The sequence below is a fragment of the Halichoeres trimaculatus genome, unplaced genomic scaffold (genome assembly GCF_033239565.1).
Source record: "Halichoeres trimaculatus isolate MK-OKI-2021-1 unplaced genomic scaffold, fHalTri1.1 fHalTri1_scaffold_21, whole genome shotgun sequence".
NCBI lineage: Eukaryota > Metazoa > Chordata > Actinopteri > Labriformes > Labridae > Halichoeres > Halichoeres trimaculatus.
In genome coordinates this window covers 7,096,737-7,114,540 of record NW_027437199.1, presented here as the reverse complement: position 1 = coordinate 7,114,540, position 17,804 = coordinate 7,096,737, and the positions used below count along the sequence as shown (strand labels likewise).

At 39.5% G+C, this 17,804-nt stretch overlaps 1 protein-coding gene across 1 annotated transcript in view; it reads left to right on the top strand.

Annotated features, from left to right (window-relative positions):
* The window catches only part of ptn (pleiotrophin), a 62,421-nt gene that overhangs the window by 26,228 nt on the left and 18,389 nt on the right, over positions 1 to 17,804 (top strand). The window contains exon 2 of the mRNA XM_074698711.1: positions 16,394 to 16,488. Within this exon, the coding sequence (XP_074554812.1) occupies positions 16,395 to 16,488 (94 nt within the window). The 5' untranslated portion in view covers position 16,394. The remainder of the gene's footprint in view (positions 1 to 16,393; positions 16,489 to 17,804) is intronic.

Below are 17,804 nucleotides of genomic sequence, written 5' to 3'. Positions count from 1 at the left end.
AACTTATGGATATGTAGGGGCTTGAGAATTTGTATGAGTTTATTATGGCCATCCAGGATTCTTACTTTATATCTGTGTTCCAAATATGAGAAAACAGAATACTGTCTCTTTAAATGAGTAAGGAAAAGTGTTCTCTAATTTAAAGGATTATTTTTTTTTAGAAAGAAAGATAATCGTGGCAGAGTTAACCCCTTTGCAGGAGCTTCCACCATGTAAAAGAACCAGATGTGTGAGTTCTTGAAACTCCCCGGCTCCTCTCTCTACATGGCTCTTACAGTTCATGTTCTCAATCTGCTGTTAATCCTGCACCTACATTTTGCTGTTGTACGTGTCGCTGTGTGTGAGAAGCCGGTGTGGGATTACAGGTAAACTGCAGCCTTTATCTCTCCAGCAGCAGCAGCTGTAGTCGTGCTCCCTCTCAGCCTCGCAGTGTGACGCTCGCTTTTCGGGGGAGTGGGTGGTAAACCTCTGTGGAGAAATGTTGGTGTGCGTGTGGGACGTAGGTTATCTGGGACTGGACTCACGGTTTAATCTGAAGGATGAGCAATGACTTCGCTCTGATGTGTGGTGCACCATGAGGAGACAGAGGCTGTTTTTGAAGAAGTTTCCAGTAAGCTGTCGTTATAATTCACATCAGCATAAAGGTCAACTGTAGTCGGTCCCGCTTCACTTAATGTGCCCAACAGGGGGCTCCAAAACCAGATTACACTTTATTCAGTCAAGTGAGATCCCAGGCGTCTATTCCCGAGGGTGCTGCCAAGATCATTTCGGCAGATATAAGATTAGAGCCAATGAAAATTTTTGGGGAAGCTGGATATCTACTAGGTGTAGCGGAGAAATCCGGTGTGTACCCTGAGAGCAATTTAAACACACAGCTGTCACTCGATGCTCATGGCTGTATTATCCGTGGACACTTACCAGACTGTGACATACCTGCACGTAAACGTGTGTCAATAAATCAGAAACCCTCCCAGACCAAAAAAAGCTGAGTTTGAGACCCGGTTCATAACAAAAGAACAAGAAAACTACGTCCAGAGTTAATTGTTTACCCCCAGACATTTTTGGTGTTTCAGTGTAAAGTGTGACCCTGGTAACTGGTGACTCTTGGCTGTTAATCACTGATGCTGTTGGCTGACAGTCACCAGTTAGCATGGTCGCTATTAACTCCAAAACACCGGTTTCTCTGTGACTGTCAAGACTTGATAGATGTTGCCTCTGTTGTATAGTATCATTTCTGAAAACTGACCACAGAACAACTGTTCATTTTTTATGCTGATAACAGGTTGAATTTAGGGTTTAGAAAACGCTAACTTGTCTGAATGAATGGAGCTAAATGCTGCTTCTGTATTGAAAAGTTTTACAGAAAGGTTTACATAGTTGTCACATTAAATGTACTGGTTTGGGGAATCTTGACGTTTTAAACTTATTATTAAAAACCAAAGAGTTGTTAAAGTAAATATACTGCAGTGCTGTAATTTTGGTAAACAACCTGTCAATTTTTTTTTCTTTGCATGGATCAGACTTTGTAGCAGCATATAAAATCCTGGAGAAGCAAAGAAACTATGAGCAACTGTCCGCTAGAGCTAAAGTGCTCATGGGAAATGAAGTATTTTTCCTTGGAAACATTAGCTTTTCCAGATAGTTCTCACAGTGAGCTTGTATTTTTTACACGGCTGCTACTATGTACTGGCCTTTTAAATAAATAGATTTTAATATAATTTGTGGTCCCATTTTTGATAATTGGTGTTAATTGCAAAAACAAATGTGTGTTAGGTCTAAATGGAAATATTTAACCCAGCCTTACTTTTAGATGATGTCATAAAATCAGGATGCTGCTACAGTGTTACTGTCCTTAACCCACATCCCTCTGCTCTTTAATTCAATTTCACAGCCTTTCCTCACCAATATAAAAACCCATGAAGTGTTTACAAGCAAAAATTAAACACTTAGAGATATGAGCTGACAGAAATACAAACTCCCTGCATATATCTTTGAGCAAAACACATCAAAAAGAAGGTAAAGAAAAGAGGACTTAGCGTGGAGGAGGCAGACGTGATGGAGACGAAGAAAAGGAGGGAGGATGACTTAATCAAAAGGAGCTCAGAACTGCCCACACTGTGTGCAAAAGCTTTCTCATCCAGCGTACTTTAATGAACAAGTGACTCAAGGTGCTTTCAGCGGCGTCTCGAGAGCGGCGTGCACACACTCACAGAGAGATAAATGTTGCCTTTTCAATTAGACAGACACCTCTAAACTGGTGCCTTCAGAGAGCAGAGCAGAGAAGGATGTGGGGATGCTAATAGCATGGAGAGATGGAAGGACAGAGATCTGTGTTCCTGGGCTGTCAGAGGCTGCCAGGCTGGTCCAGAATCCAGATGGAGAAGATCTTAAAAAAACAAACACGGTTATTGCTTGAAATCAAAAGGCACCAAAACACAGAGAGAAAAACAGCATAAGGACAGGGAGAGGCGCTGAGACGTCCTCTGCAGCTGAGGCGGTCCACATGTGGTTCATATGTAGCTTTCTGTGCTGGAGGAGATGGAGATTAATGATCGGGAGCTGCGTGAATGCAGTACACCCAGAATCAGCGATACTTTAAATAATTGGTCCTGCTGACTCTAAATATTCACACTGTGAGGCTTTTTCAGCATTTTCTCTAAATATGATGCATCTGTCACAGTTGAGCATGTCGAACGTTTTCGTTTATGCCGAAAACCTTTAGTTAAAGTCAGTGTGGCACTTTGAGTCACATGTACACTCAGGTTTTGGAAATGCGAAATTTTCTCTTCAAAGGCTTGTGATATTATTGATAGGACACAAAGCCCTTCAGTTACTTGGGGAAAAAAGCAGCTGATTTGAATTACCTAGACACTGATTTAAGCTCTTTGAACAGGAGCACCCCTGACTTCTTGAAGTTGGGTATATCTCGATGATGTCACACAGCTTTTTCAAACACAGAGTTTTGGAGCCCTTCGTCGTTAGTAGCAATTCAACCTAGTTTCCTTTGAGGTTGTTTGAGGCAATGGGGCAGGTTTTCAGCCCCTTTACTTGCAGATATAAGGTGCCTGTTTGTCAGTCAGGTGAGGCCTGCCTCTGACTGGAAAAACTTGTAATCTTGATGACCAAAGTACATCCTATCACGGCACCATCTGAAATCCTATCAAGTGTTTTTGTCTAATTTCAGTTGAAAATGCCTTTTATGCCTTTTAATCTGAGCCACAATCAACTGACCAGTCCAGAAAAATGTCTTTTTTCAAATTGTTTAGAGACAAAAATAAGGTCTGAATTTTTTGTAACAAGTTAAAACCATCTGCCAATGGAACGAGAGAAAACTTACTTTAACTGGTTGTACATTATTCTAGTTTAAAGAAATTTTTTTAGCAAATTGATTTTATTCCATTGGCAGATTTTTTTTTTTACTTGTTGCAAGCAATTCAGACCTCATTTTTGTCTTTAAACAACTAGAAACAAGACATTTTCTGGACTGATCAGTTGAATGTGGCTCATATCAAGTATAATAAGACAAAAACACTTGATAAGATTTCAGTTTTTGCAGTGTTCAAGTCAATGTGTTATCTCACACTGGATCATTGCAGTTTGGCTGTGTCCCTGCTCCGACGGGTAGCAGCAGATATGCAAGCCTCCTTAATTTGCTGAATGCTAGGGCTGTGATGCTTCAAGTTATAAAAGAGCAGGTCAAGCAGGAAACTTATGCATGGGAAACACCTAAAAATGTCCAGTGACTTCCAAAATAAAACAAACTGTGTTAAAATTAGACAGTTATTTTCTTGACCATAACAGACTAACGCAGTTAGCAGAGCCAGACCAGGAGTCAACAGGTTTGAGGCTTTACAGCCCAACATGAATGAAAAGAGACTCATCAATGGAGTTCGTACAAGACTACTGGATATTATAGCAAATGTCACCCCTGGCTGACGTTATTATGGTGCATTCATGTTGCATTGGACACATTGGGAAAACAAGAAACCCTCCAAGCGACATGCAAATCAAGTCGTTATTGGGTCGGTCCTTCAAAGACCATATCTAGATGTCAGAGCAACGTGCAAAATTGGAAAATTTTGACATCTAAATCTGACCATTTTTGGACGTTGTAATAATGTTCAACATTTGGACGGCATTTTCAGACCAAATCTAGACGTTAATGAGACGTTCAAAATGGATCCAAACATTCAGGCATCATTAGTAGACCTTTTGTTGACATTAATCTGACCTCCATACTACGTCCAAAATATACGAAATAAAAACTTTCTTTCTGGGCCTTCAGGAGACCTGATTTGGACGACAATATTTCCTTTAAATATACGTCATTTCAATATGAAATTGCGCAGTAGGAAGGCAAGAATGTGGTTTCTGATTTGTTGTTGTTTTTATCATCAACATTTCTTTGCTTTCAAAGCACTTACAAATTGGTTTTATTTTGAAAAATCAGAAGCTGCTGTTTGTCTTGAAATGGTGACCCTTTAACCTTGTGGCCAAAACAAGGTTCTGTGGTTTTTGTGGATTTATCCCACTCCAAGAGGGACACATGTCAACAAAACAAAAGTTTATGTGTGAAAATTAAGAGGAAACTTTCAGAATAGAGTTCAAACTGTTGCATGCTCTACCAGGCCCCCAGCATTACTGCACTAAATAACTCATATGGATGGATGTAGCATGCTTTGAAAACTATCATTCAAAGTGTCCTAATTTAAACATTCTCCGATATTTCTTTGAAATGTTTACCCCTTGAGCTTGTGCTCAAACTGTTTCACTAACTTATCTAATTCTTTGGTGTTGTTCTGATGTGTCTCCACTTAAAAGAAGTCCTCATTGTTAATGGTGAAGTCCTCCAGTGTGGCCCCCTCTGGCTCTCTTTGTGCAGCCTCATTCTCCGTTTGAAAACATGGCTCAGACATTACAAAGCTGATAAACTTGATAGTGGGAGGAAGGGAAGCTGCGTTTGCAAAGAGAAGGTTTCGTTTGTGGTAGTGCAGTTTTTTAATCATTAGAAAAGAAGGGTTATTGATAACTGCTGGAGTTAGTGGTATTAGTGACAATATGGAGCTCATAATGTCTGTATAAGAGAGCTTATAATACGGAAAAGGGTGCACAGAGATGAGTGGGAGGATAAGCGACTGAGTGGGTGTTTGGAGGCGTAGATATAATGTGATCAGCGTAATGGAGGCATTCATGCATAAACTGAAGTCTTCAATTTCAGCTGTTTCGGCTCCGATGCCCTCACAGAGCACATTGTTTGTCATTCTTATTTTTCATTTTTTTTCAAACCCAGTGCTGTCTGCGAGACTTGGCCTCCAATACAACTCACATGTCAGGAAAAACAGACCCACAAACACTCTGAGTGCCACATATGCTGTTTTTGTTCTGGGCACGACCCCCCGGGGGGGCTCCTCCAGGGCTGTTCTAAGAGATAGCGGGGACCCTCCACTGCACACTCCTTCCCCCCACTGTTTGACCTTTACAAAACACAAGTCAGAAAATGTGTGGCATTTTCCTCTAATCATCCGCACCTAAACACATGAGAAATGGCATCGTACTTCAATTAAGGCACCCGGCGGCCTCGTGAGAAATGATTCACTTTTCTTCAATCGGAGTCGATCGTGCCCCGAGCTGTCCTTGAACTTAACGGCCATTTCTCACTTTTGCTTCAACAATTTCGCTTTTATCTAATTTAACTCATTTATCTAAGCCATCTTAGGTTATATTTGCTACCAAGCAATAAAGAGATAGGTCAAGCTGTCATAACCAGCCGGGTGAAAGCTAGCCTTTCTCAGTACAGTCTTTGGAAAGCAGCTAAAAGTCAGGCTACAGCTAACTGAACTAGCCAGAAGAAGTGAACGACCCTTAGAATATGTTGCTGAGTTAGCAAATGTGAGCCATGCTACAGTTCACTGAATATGCAAATAAAAACATGTGTGCACATAACTGTGCTAACGAGTTAACATCTATGCGCCAGGCTACAGCTAACTAAATTGGCAGAGAATCCAAAGTATTAAAGAATTGTTAGCTAGTCATCAACTATAGCACATGCTACAGCTAACTGAATCAGTATAGAAACAAAGTCATGTTAGCTAGTTCGCAGATACCAGTCCAACTGAACTACCATACAATAAACAAGCAAACAAAAAAGCAATCATCAGCCTTGACACTTTATCAGCTTGCAGATATATGCTGAGCTGGTTAGCTTAAATAGCTAAAGAATGTTCCCTAAAATAAATAATTAATTAATATGAAAAGGAGGTTGAGCTATAAACTACGTTAGCTGGTAGGAATCTATCTACAAAGAGGATCTTGTTGCCTGAAAAATCCTAGCTAGTTACCCAGGCTAAAGCTAACTGAATCAGCAAAGGCAGATGAAAGACAAACTGTCTTCCCTGCTGAGAATCTGTGAGTGACCTTACAAGTAACTGAAAATAAAATGCTAAGCTTAAGCTAATTAAACAAACCCAGAGGAACAAATATAGACTATGTTAGCAAGTGAGCTGCTAGCCAGGTAAGACAGATTTAAGTGGTCCAGAGTTATGTTGCAGGGTAAAGCTAACAGTCAACTTGTCAACCATTAGCTTTAGCTCCAATTAACTTTGTTTCTAGCAGAGGTATTGCTCTGAATTAGCACTGAAATACACTTAAAGTTTTATTCTTGTGATATAGCATAAATAACCACTTCCCTTTGTTTTCATTTTTAAATCGTCAACATGTCAGGATAAACCCTCCCATGGCTTAAAGTCATGGCAAAAATTTTTTTTAGCTAAGGCTAAAACTCATTCCGTCTTTTTTCTTCTTCCTTTTTTAGCTCTACTGCTTCCTGTTTTAGTTGCTGCACTTTGAAGCTGTAAGCTTGACTTCATGCACATCTGTTTGCTTGTCTCTCTGTATTTCAAAGGCCCTGCCCTGTCCCCTTGTCAATACACTCTCATTTCATCTGTGCAAGAATCCCTCAAAGCTCAGCTCAAGAAGCACACAGGGCGAGAAACTCCTAAATAAATCCTTTCAGTGTGCCCTATGTCTAGGTGAGGCATTCGCTCATCTTTCCCCTGAATCACAACTACTGAGATGGGTGAGCCACTCAGAAGTGGATTCTTCTAGCTGCCTTTTCCCAAGGTCATCGAGCTGTATTCTTTGTCTGTATCCAAAGACAAACCAAAACAGCCTGAAATATAAAACATATTTTCCCCTCTTTTAAGTATCGGAAACAGCTCATGGAATAAGAAATGAATCTCTAGGTAAAAGTCTTTCACTGTGAAATGATTAAAATTCCATTCGTTTCTCTGTTTCTCCTTCGTTGACCAAGTCAGGGACATCAATTTTGCAAGAGATATCAGCCCAACTGAGATTTCCTTGAGTACAAACATTCGGGGAGAAACAACAACTGTAACAAAGAGAGGAAGAGGAGCAACAAGCTGTCAACAAGGAGAGTACCCGATAAGAAAAACAATAAAGTAGAAAGCCACATTCAGGAGAAATGGAAACAAAATAAAACTGCTTTTGCTAATCTGGCTATTCAGGTACAGGTATGCACCAATTTTCATGTTTCATTAACAACTAACTAATTTTCAATCCTAATACTTTCTTTTTTGTTGCTTATTAGTCTTTTCTGCCATATTCTGTGGTAAAAGAAGCTTTTAGCTGTTAATTATACCCAAAATGTTTGCTAGCTTCTGATGCTAACCGTAGCTTACTACCAGGCGCTGCTTGGCAAATGGCACACATGGGTTTTATTGCTGCCTGATTTTTGATTCAGCTCAAAAAAATGAAATGAAAAAAATGTGTGGTTGGACCAATACAGTGGAGTGACAGATGTTGAAATTTAACTGCTAGCTTCTTAACTTACCCAAAGCTAAGAGGAAGAGATGGTTGGGTTTCTTCTTTCAGGTCCATTGAAGCACTCAGATAACCCGAGGGCCTTTCATTGTTCACTTTTTGAAAGGTAACTGTAGGTGGTAAGATTGAGGTACCTTTTCCTTCCAATTGCACATTTATCTAAACTGTACTTCCTAAATTCAAAGCGTCAGCTAAAAGATAGAAAGGCCGTAGGTAGAACTTGAAAAAAGCAGACAAAACTTTAAATTTCTCTTTGCCGTCTTTAAACTTCCTCCCCCTGGAAAGTAAGTTCACTTTCTGAGGCTGTTATTCCACATTACTGGAGACATTTGGCTACCATCCCTTTCCTTACTTTGCTGATGAATTAAACGGGCCAAAGTGGCGTGTTCCTGTCTGACCTGCTGCAGGGCTTTGTCCTCTGTTACACCCTGTTTAAAATACAACAATCATTATGCATTGTAAGTCTGGCTCAGAGCTCAACCCTTACATGTTTACCTGGCTTTTCATTGACGACTAAAAATGTAATGTCTGCAGGGGCTTCTCAGGATTGGCTTTACATGAATATTTATGAAAATGTTGCATCTCAAAGGTGGGTGATAAAGCCTTAAGTGCCTTTTAGGAGCACTTACTTTGTAGAGCAAGAGGAACAAAATCAAAGCTATTGTTGTCCCAAAGGTTAAATATTATTATCATTTATTTATGTCAAATTTCTCTCTAAAACAAAAAAAAAGAAAAAAAAAAAACGTCGCCCACAAAATCAGTTGAGAGTTAACAGTAGACTTTCAGAAACTTAAATTGTTATCAAAACTTGGGGAAAAGAGGCTTCAAATACTTGAGGGCAGCATTAATGAGCTAAGATAAAATATTTTCATGACAACATTTAAGTTTCTGTTGCTAACTCCATTTTGGGCCTCAGTTATTTTCATACCAGTAGTTTTTAAAGAGTGGGTATAGTATTATTTTTAAGAATTTTTTTTTAGGGTGTAAGCTGTCTGTCTGGTTCCCTCATGTTATTTTTGAAAGATGGACAGCTAACAAAAGATTAAACAGAAATATTTCTCACATGTGTTTTCGTAAACTTTAATTTCAGCCACTGTTTGAAATTCCTTGTTTTAGCTACTGCCTCTTTAAGGCTCCTCACTCCACATACCCCCTTCTCTATGATTGGACAACCCTTTTGGAGGCCTGTTGGGGGCGGAGCTATGGGCCTACCTTGGTATTTGAGGCCTGTCCCTCCACTCTGTCAACTTATTAAGTCAAATTCCTTGTATGTGCAAAAGTACTAGGAAGTATACATTTATTCTGATTCTGATTATTAGGAGATTTTTATTGGATTAATTAACAGACAGATTTAGGGATTTCTACAACAAACAGCAATTTGAAAATCTGCACACATTTGGTACGATACTTTATGCCCATGTTTAGAATTCAGATGGTGTAATACCCCCTCTTTAAGTTCATAAGGCTTTCTAATTGGCAGACTTTTTTTAGTCAGGTTTTGGCGACATTACTACACAGTTATGTTTCTGGCAATTGAAGTCATCCTTTTACTCCATTTTTGTTCTCCACCAACTTCAAGGAACAAATATTTGCTTTATCGTTTGTACCAAAAGCTACAAGCTAACCAACAGCATTGATCTTTGGCAGGTGGTCCTCAGCAAGGTTTATAGAGAATTTTTGAACAGCTGCTTGTTCAGACCTCAAGATAGATGAGGAGAATTCTGATACTTCAGCAAAGCCAGGATTGGAAACACAGCACTCAAACTCAAGGCTCTCTGAAGCTCTTTTTTTTCCTCTGTTGCTTTAAGTATGTTTGACCCATTTTATCAACAAGTCAACTCCCTTTATCAGCTAAAACAAACAGTGAATAAAACATTGTATAACCTCTGGTATGGTGTGTGGAGTTAGAGAGAGCTGGGGGGAATGTTTAGTTGCCTGGGGGGCCTAAGAGCTATTAAAACATGTATAATTCATGTTAACTAAGTGAAATTAAAAGCATACATGTGTCATAGGATAATATTTGTGTTCACGACTTACACGTCACGGAGTAGCTGCTGCTTAACTACATGGCTTTTCATATATATTGAAGGAAACTTCCTGATTAAGAATTGGATTTCAGGGTTAATGCGTCCAGTTAAAGACTTCAAAACCATTCTTCACAGAACGGTAATGGTGGCAATCTTTTGCGCTCAGCTTGCAGAGCTGGTAATCGAAGTGATTCGGCTTTTCCCGAGCCTTATAATTGATTCATTAAACTGCTCTCTCCTTTATTCCTCCGCTGCAAACTCCATCACCTTCTACCTTGGAATTAGAAGCAAGCGAAAGGATGTGATAGTCTAAACAGGTTCTCCTTGATCCAGCCTGCAGGGATTAGGTTAGTCTAATGAGTAAGAGGAGAGAGATGGAGAGTGTTTAGCGCTGGGTGTTTGTCTGCGCTCCTGAGTGGTGGAGCACCTTGTTTTTATACGCTGGAGTCACTGAAGGCCTATCGATTGGTGGCCTGTATTGGCGTTCACCCTCCATTCCCTTCACCAGGAGCCCACAGCTGGGTCTGGATCAATGGGGTAAATTGAGGATTTGATAGGACTAATTCTCACCGGCTCATGAGCCAAACATCGGCTTCAGGATGTTTCTGATGTTCTCGATAAAGCAACCCTTGACTGTGGGAGGTTTATAACCATTTAGATTTTCCTGTTTCTGCAGCACTGAGGACAACTCTGTTGTTTTTCTGCAAGATTTTTATAAACCCGGCTCATCTGGCTTTCATTTGAAAACAGAGTGTTTTGTTCCATGATCCTCCCTCCAGAGGATTGTCTTTCTGCTTTTCTATTCTGTTGTTTGTATCAATTATATCCTGGCTCAAAACTGATGAAACTTTTAATGGAATATGAGCATTAAAAAAATAACTGTTTTTATAAAGGATGACTCAGTCATCGATCAATCAAATTTACCAAACAATATCTGGTTTTAGATTTACTGCTATTATTTTTGTACACAGAAGTATTTTGAGACATAAACAAACTTAAAGTCATTTTTATGAGTACAGTCCCACTTCAATCTCTGAGGCTGCAGATGACTGTCTCAAATACGTGGATACAGCTGATTAATGGCATCAAATGTCTGGTGATGAATCTGTGGACAGACCCTTTTACAACCTAAGTCATCGTAAAGATGCATACACATTTTGGCAACAGAAATCAAACAGAGTGAAAACTGTGAGCAGCATGAAACCAAGACTGGTTGCTCCTTGGACGGTTGTCAGAATCAATACCCCACCTCAGACTCAAGTTCTACTCTGTAAAGAAAGTTAGCTGTACATTTTACAGGAACTTACTGGCAGTAAAGTCTAAATCTTTTGCTGTTTTTTTCTTTCTAAATCTGCAGTCAAGAAGATATTAATATCACAAGTTTGTCAGAAGCTCTCCAGACTGACATGTCTGGTACCCTGTGGCTGTAAGTCAGGCTCAAAGCCTGCCTCCAAAATCAGCATTTCCAATATGGCCACTGCTGTCGATTGGCTTCAAAACTCTGCATCAGGAACAGATAGGTGATGTCATGGAGACTACGTCTATATATAATGCAGTCAACAAACTCAAACTAGCTTTTTTCAATCGGGGTAAAGAGGTGGCCTTAAGCCTCTATGCAGACAGTTAAAGGATGCCTGCTTGTCAGTCAAGTCAGCCATTGTCTTATATGGGCTAAACTTGTAAGTTTTTTGTTTCCGGCTTTTTTTTTGGCTTGGTGTATGCGGTTTCTGATTTTCCCGCAGCCAGCCTCAAGTGGACACTCAAAGTTTTTTGCACTTCTGTATAGGCTTCATTTCTCACAGACAAAGGTTGCTGGAGCTTTTGGAGCCTAACTTAGGACAAAATACGACACAGTAAAACTTACAGTAGGATATCAAACAGTTTACTTGCTTAATATGTTTGGTGCAGTTCAATGTCTGGACATGGTTTTCTGGCTATTTGCAGCAGTGGCGGCTGCTGGTCAGTCAAGGAGGGGAAGCTCATTTTTTCCGGCCTACATCATAAATTTGTTTATTTATTTAAGCGTAAATTCTACTCAGTTCCTTTTCAAGAAAATGATCTGGGACCCTGTCGTACCAACCAGGTGTTTTTTCCAGGGATTTTACCAGTGTTCTCTCAATGGCCAGCAGAGCTAGACTGCTTAAACGACCTTGGGCCATTGTGACACGGGTGTCACGGGTGGCGACTTGAGCCGGTTTGAGCAGTAAAAGCTCCTCGCTATAGAAGATGCTCCGGTGGAGGGTTATACTTCAAGATTGCTGCCTGGCTCATTTCACTGTCAATCAAAAAGGGATTCAGCCTCAGACAGATCATCCAATCATCATGCAGACGCCCAGCGTCCAGGCCAGCCCACTGCCTCATAGACCCCCAGAGACGCTTAGCGTCCGATGGGCGGGACAAAGCCCAGCGTTTATCCAATGACCGTCCAATTTCCACAGTGGAACAACCCACTCTACGCTTCCCCGCTGAAGTCAGAAGATGCTCAGCGTCCGACTATGTTAAAGCCCTGAGACGCTGCGGGGATGAATGAGAAGGAGGTGGAGCTAGTTACCTGTGATAGGAGCTGATTCTGAACAAAAGATGAAGGAATTCTAGCTCAGATTTTGTCAATGAAATGTACACACAGCAGAACATATCACCACTTTTTTAAGGGACATTTTAGGGGGAGCTGAGCTTCCCTTGCAGATTTGCAGATGTCTCCCATTCACTCACTGCTTAACAATGAGCTGGAAGTTGTTTACTACTATGAAAGTGAGTTTGTTAAGTTAAAAAAACAAACAAAAACTTTTTCTGCTCTTTTCCCATGCAGTTTATATGGGCTCATTTTGGATCAGTAATTCATCTATACCCGCTGTTTCATTCAGGGCAGAATCTCCAGGGGCCTCCACATGTCGAACTGTCCTACCACTAAATTTGTGTGTTGAGGGAAATAGAGAAAGAACATACATGAAAAGCTTAAAGTGAACGTCCTTTGACTTGGAAATCCCCTGCGCCTCTTATCAAAGCCTTACACGTGCCTGTGAAAGTCAAACGCTTCGGTCATCCATTAAAGGTGCTGTCATGCTCTGGAGATAGAGGCTAACATGGTCGGGCGGGGGGCTTCCATTACATTTATTGACCTCAAGGGGAGGAGACGCCATCGTGGATTCTCCTGCTGCACGAAGAAACGGTTAATTCAGTCAAATCTGGAGACTCTTCTCTCTCTGTAACGTCCTGTGTGAAGTATTCAAAGTCAGCCCCGTCCTCATTTTATCCCCACGCTGCACCGCAAGCCCATCACTCGGCGTGTGACTAACTGAGGGAAAGGCTTTCTTATCTTTGAAAGGCCACAATGCCTTTTCTCTTGGAAAATGATCCTTATCTCCGAGCTTTCATTGGGTTCCTCTGCAGAACTCTCAGAAGTCATTGTACGCACTTCTTAAAGGCGGGATATTTCTGCTTCTTTTTTTTGGAGGTTATGGAGATGAATAGTTTGGATTCTCTTAAAAAGAGTCAACAAGAAAGGAGTGGGTGATGGAGTCAGAAGTATTTAATATATATATATAAAAAAAAAAAAAGTGTGTGGGCTCCAGCGCTTTGGAAATCAATCATGTGGAGAACTGGCACCATTTTTCTTGGCAGGCCGTCCACCAGCACGACCATAAAGCTCATTATCAGTCTCTCAGAAACTCTCAGACCATTCAGTCTGATGTAAACTGCCCTTTAAATACAGTATAATGACTTCATATACGGCTTGAGTTCCCTCATTCTTTAAACAGACTGGGAACTTCTAAAAGAGAAAGGAAAAGTTGTGGAGTTTTTCACACAATGGGGCGGCGGGCTCGGATCCAGCTCATAATTAATTAAAAATGACAAATGGGTTTTATTTCCCTGCCAGGCTCAACCTTTCTGCAGGAATTTGAGCACAGAGGAGCATTTTCTGTGTTCGCCAGGTAATTGCTTCAGTCTCACGCTGTCTCTCCTCTCACAGAGCGCTGACTGCAAGAGGATTTCTCTCTTGGAAAAAAAAAAAAGACAGAAAAAAGGAGAAAAAGCAGGAAAGTCGGAGAGTGTGGGTTTTCTGTGGTAATTTCATCACAGCGCATTAGGCTGGGGATGGTGACAGTAACAGCTTTCTGGTGATCCAAAAGCAGCTGGAGGATCAAATAATCCGGTCTGATTCTGTTGCTGTGAAGTACCTGTTTGATCATCTAAAACCTGAGAATGTCAGCAGCAGCTCTCTGCTTACAGTAACAACAAAAACACAGAAAGCTAAGGACATTATTTCTATGAAAACAGTGGCGAAGCCTCCATGATGCCCGCACTTTTCGCGCTATCTTGCAGGTGAAATGTCTCAAAAAACTTTGCTGTTTAGAGAGCGAAAACTGTTGCTGAAATAGTCAACATCAACTTAAAATTGAGTCATTAAAGAGGGGGTATTAAGCTATTTTTTGGTCTCAACGCTGTCCTGCTGGTATGCCTTTAGTGGATTTACAGCTAATAAAACCTTATTTCCTCAGACTGTTGTTTTAGAAAACTCTTATTTCAGCCTCTGTCTGAAACACTTTGTTTAGGCTGCTGTCTCTTTAAGAGCTCCCCACCCCAAAACCCCATTCTCTCTGATTGGCCAGCCTTTCTGCAGGCCTGTTAAGGGGGGTGAGGGCAATCTCCAACATATGAGTTAGTAGTGGTTTGGAAATCTGGATCCAGCATTCTTACTTTATATTCATATTTGAATATGGGAAAGCATAGTACCCCCTCTTTAAAGAGCAACTGATTTGGGATATCAGAGGAATTACTGATGGTAATAGTAGAAATGGCATTTCACCACACACTGATGATCATCAGAAAGTCAAGCTTAACAGAACCAGCTGGGTTAATTTCTCAAATGTTAAAGATTATATAAAAAGCTGTCTTTATATTAATGAATGAGGTGATTAAAGGGTTAAAATCATAACAAACTTATTTCTCACAATCAACATTTAAATTCAAATCTCTTTTAACTTTGGACAACTTGGACAACTTTCACCAAATCAGACCATCAAACTTTATCTGACTTTTTTTATAGCAGTGACAAGGTTTCACAGAGACTGACAGCAAATACAGTCATGACTGACAGTGCAGTGCCAGTGCAGACAATCAAAATGTTCATATTGCAATCCAGCACAGTGGATATGACACAAGATGAGAGATGGAAATTCCCCAGACAATTCTTCTGTCTCGCGGGCTTCTTTCTCCCATCCAAACAGCTGTCTGTATGTGTCTCAGAGAAGCATGTTTTGGTGGAGCTCTTACAGTTATGAGATTTCGAAACTGTGTGTTTGGGAGGTTAGAAAGTCATTATACCACGTGGAAGTAGAAATACAAGGCATATATAAACAACTTCTATTCCATTATCCATATGATTTTAACAGTGGGACGTAACAAATATGGAACAAAACATAACATTTTGTCACATAATGTTTTGTTATGTAAGATCATGCAACACGACACTACGTAACTTTATGCAATATCATATTACAAAACATAACGTTACTAATGCTATTACATTATGCTATGGTCTGTTATGCAATGGTCTTTCACATAACAAAAGTAGTAATATATAATAGTACATTATTGTATGTTAGGTTATGATACATTATATTACACGTCACATTAACTTACAATACACCATGTTATGTAACATAGGGCTACGCTACATTTGGTTACATAACCACAAGTAGTCATCTAAAATAGTGAGATACATTAAGTAACAATGAGTTATGCTACATTATGTTACAATACATTATGCTATTTAAAGTCTATGCTACACTGCATAACACTGCTTTATGTAACATTACATTAAGTAACACAACAAAAAGTGGCAATATAAAAACCAGAAAATATCAGGTCTGCTGAAACTCTGCTGCCTTTTATTAGGGCATTTTAAAAATTAATTTAATAACTTTTCTTAAAAAAAAAAAAAAGAAAAAAAAAATTGTACCATTTTGCAACTCCGCACTGCAACTCTTATCTTAAAATCTGTTTTGATATCTGTTCTAACTTTAATCTTATTTTGTTTTATTGTATTTTATTAATTTTAATTGAATTTTAATTGTTTTCTTTCAATTATTTCTATCTTCAAAGCACTTTGAATTGCCTTGCTGAAATGTGCTGTATAAATAAACTTGCCTTGCCTTGAGATGTTAAGATACATTAAGTGATAATAATAGTACATTATGCCACATTTCGTCACATGATAAACTTTATATTGGTTAAAATTAGGGTTATTTCAGGTTACTTTACATTACCTCACTCAGCAATGTGACGTTATCTTATGTTTCAATGAAATATGTCAGAATACATCCAGTTACGTTAATTTAATGATGCATTGTGTTGCGCTGTTATGCTACGTTTTAATGAACACATGGCAATGGTACATGATACACTTGATCCAACAAATCATGATATTAAAAATGACACAACATGTGACATAATATACAATGAATAAATATCCTGTATATGATGCACTTATATTATTGCCTTGGTTCTCTTTGTTTCTCTTTCAGAATGAATGGACAGAAGCAATGGACGCGTGTGGCTGTTATGGCGCTGCTTGTGCTAACAGTGATGGCAGCTGAAGGTGGAAAAGCAGAAAAACAAGGTGAGAAAAGCTCAGTGAGGGTTCTTTAACTTATTAAAAAACCTTCACATTTTCTTAAGACTTGCAGGTTTAGGTCCAATTACCTCTGTATTTTCAAGTGAAACAGTAGCATCCTCATGTTCACTTCATCCTACAAATTAAGTGCAACATATTCCATTTGTTTTCTTCAAAGTTTGAAATAAAAACATTGTTTTTAAATGTTGAAGATGACGACAGAGCAATATCCATCAATTAACCTCAAAACTACTCTTTGCCTGTGGAGTGGAATGTAGCTGTATGCTTTAATAAAGGCTCCTCTGTGAGCGACATCTTTCTTAACGACTTATTTAGTTGGACACAACACCAAACAAAAAATATGAAAATGAAAAAAATAGCCTTTGGGGTTGAGGTAATTTGTCTCCTCTGAGAACTTAGCAGAACAAATAGCAGTATCTTGCGAGAGAGGCAAAATAAGTCCAATAAATCCCACATGGGTAAAGAAAACAACATTTAGCCTAATTTAAATTCAAGTAAAAAAGTTCATTTGCATTGGAAATTAGCACAAGCACCTAAACCAATTACATCTGCCTTGGAATAATTTGAAAAAGCCCAGGAGGGTACAATACTTTTATAAACACTCCATGTTGCAATTTCCACATCTTGTTTTAATAACAGCTAAGACTCCAACATGCTCTGTTTATCCAGAGCTGAAGGTTTGAGACCTCTAAGTGGTTTAGATTCTAAACTTTAATGAGATCCTCAAACTCAACTGCTTTGGGACTGAACTTTAAACTCTACTTTTTAAATGTATTACATAATGCCTGAACTCTTAAAGTTTGAGTCTCAGTCTATGTCTATAATAGAAGGTAACCAACCTGATACCATGTATTCAGTTTGGGCACCAGTGCCAGGATTTATGGATGTTCCAAAGTGACGAAGGGGAATTGAAATTTTAACTAATTAACTACTTAGTGGGAAACCATTAAAAAAAAAGTCAATTTATCCAACAGAACTCCACATAGGATCTCAAAGTTTGCAGGTAACCAGTGTCAGATTGGTTTCCAAAGAGTGGCTAACGCTAGCAGAGCTAGCTTCACCAGCTTGGTCCTCCTTGCAGGAATCTGTCCACATATATGTGCAGGTTAAGTGGATGTTCCAGTTTACATAAACACAACCCAGTGTTTCTATTTAATGCGATATGCAATGCTTGTCCATATCTCAGCAATAACACAATATATTTGGCTGCACTACATCCTAGACCAAACATAACTGGCATTTTGTGGCCCAAATAAAAAAAGTTCCCTTCTTGTTTGGCTAGCAGGTATGAGTTGCAGGGA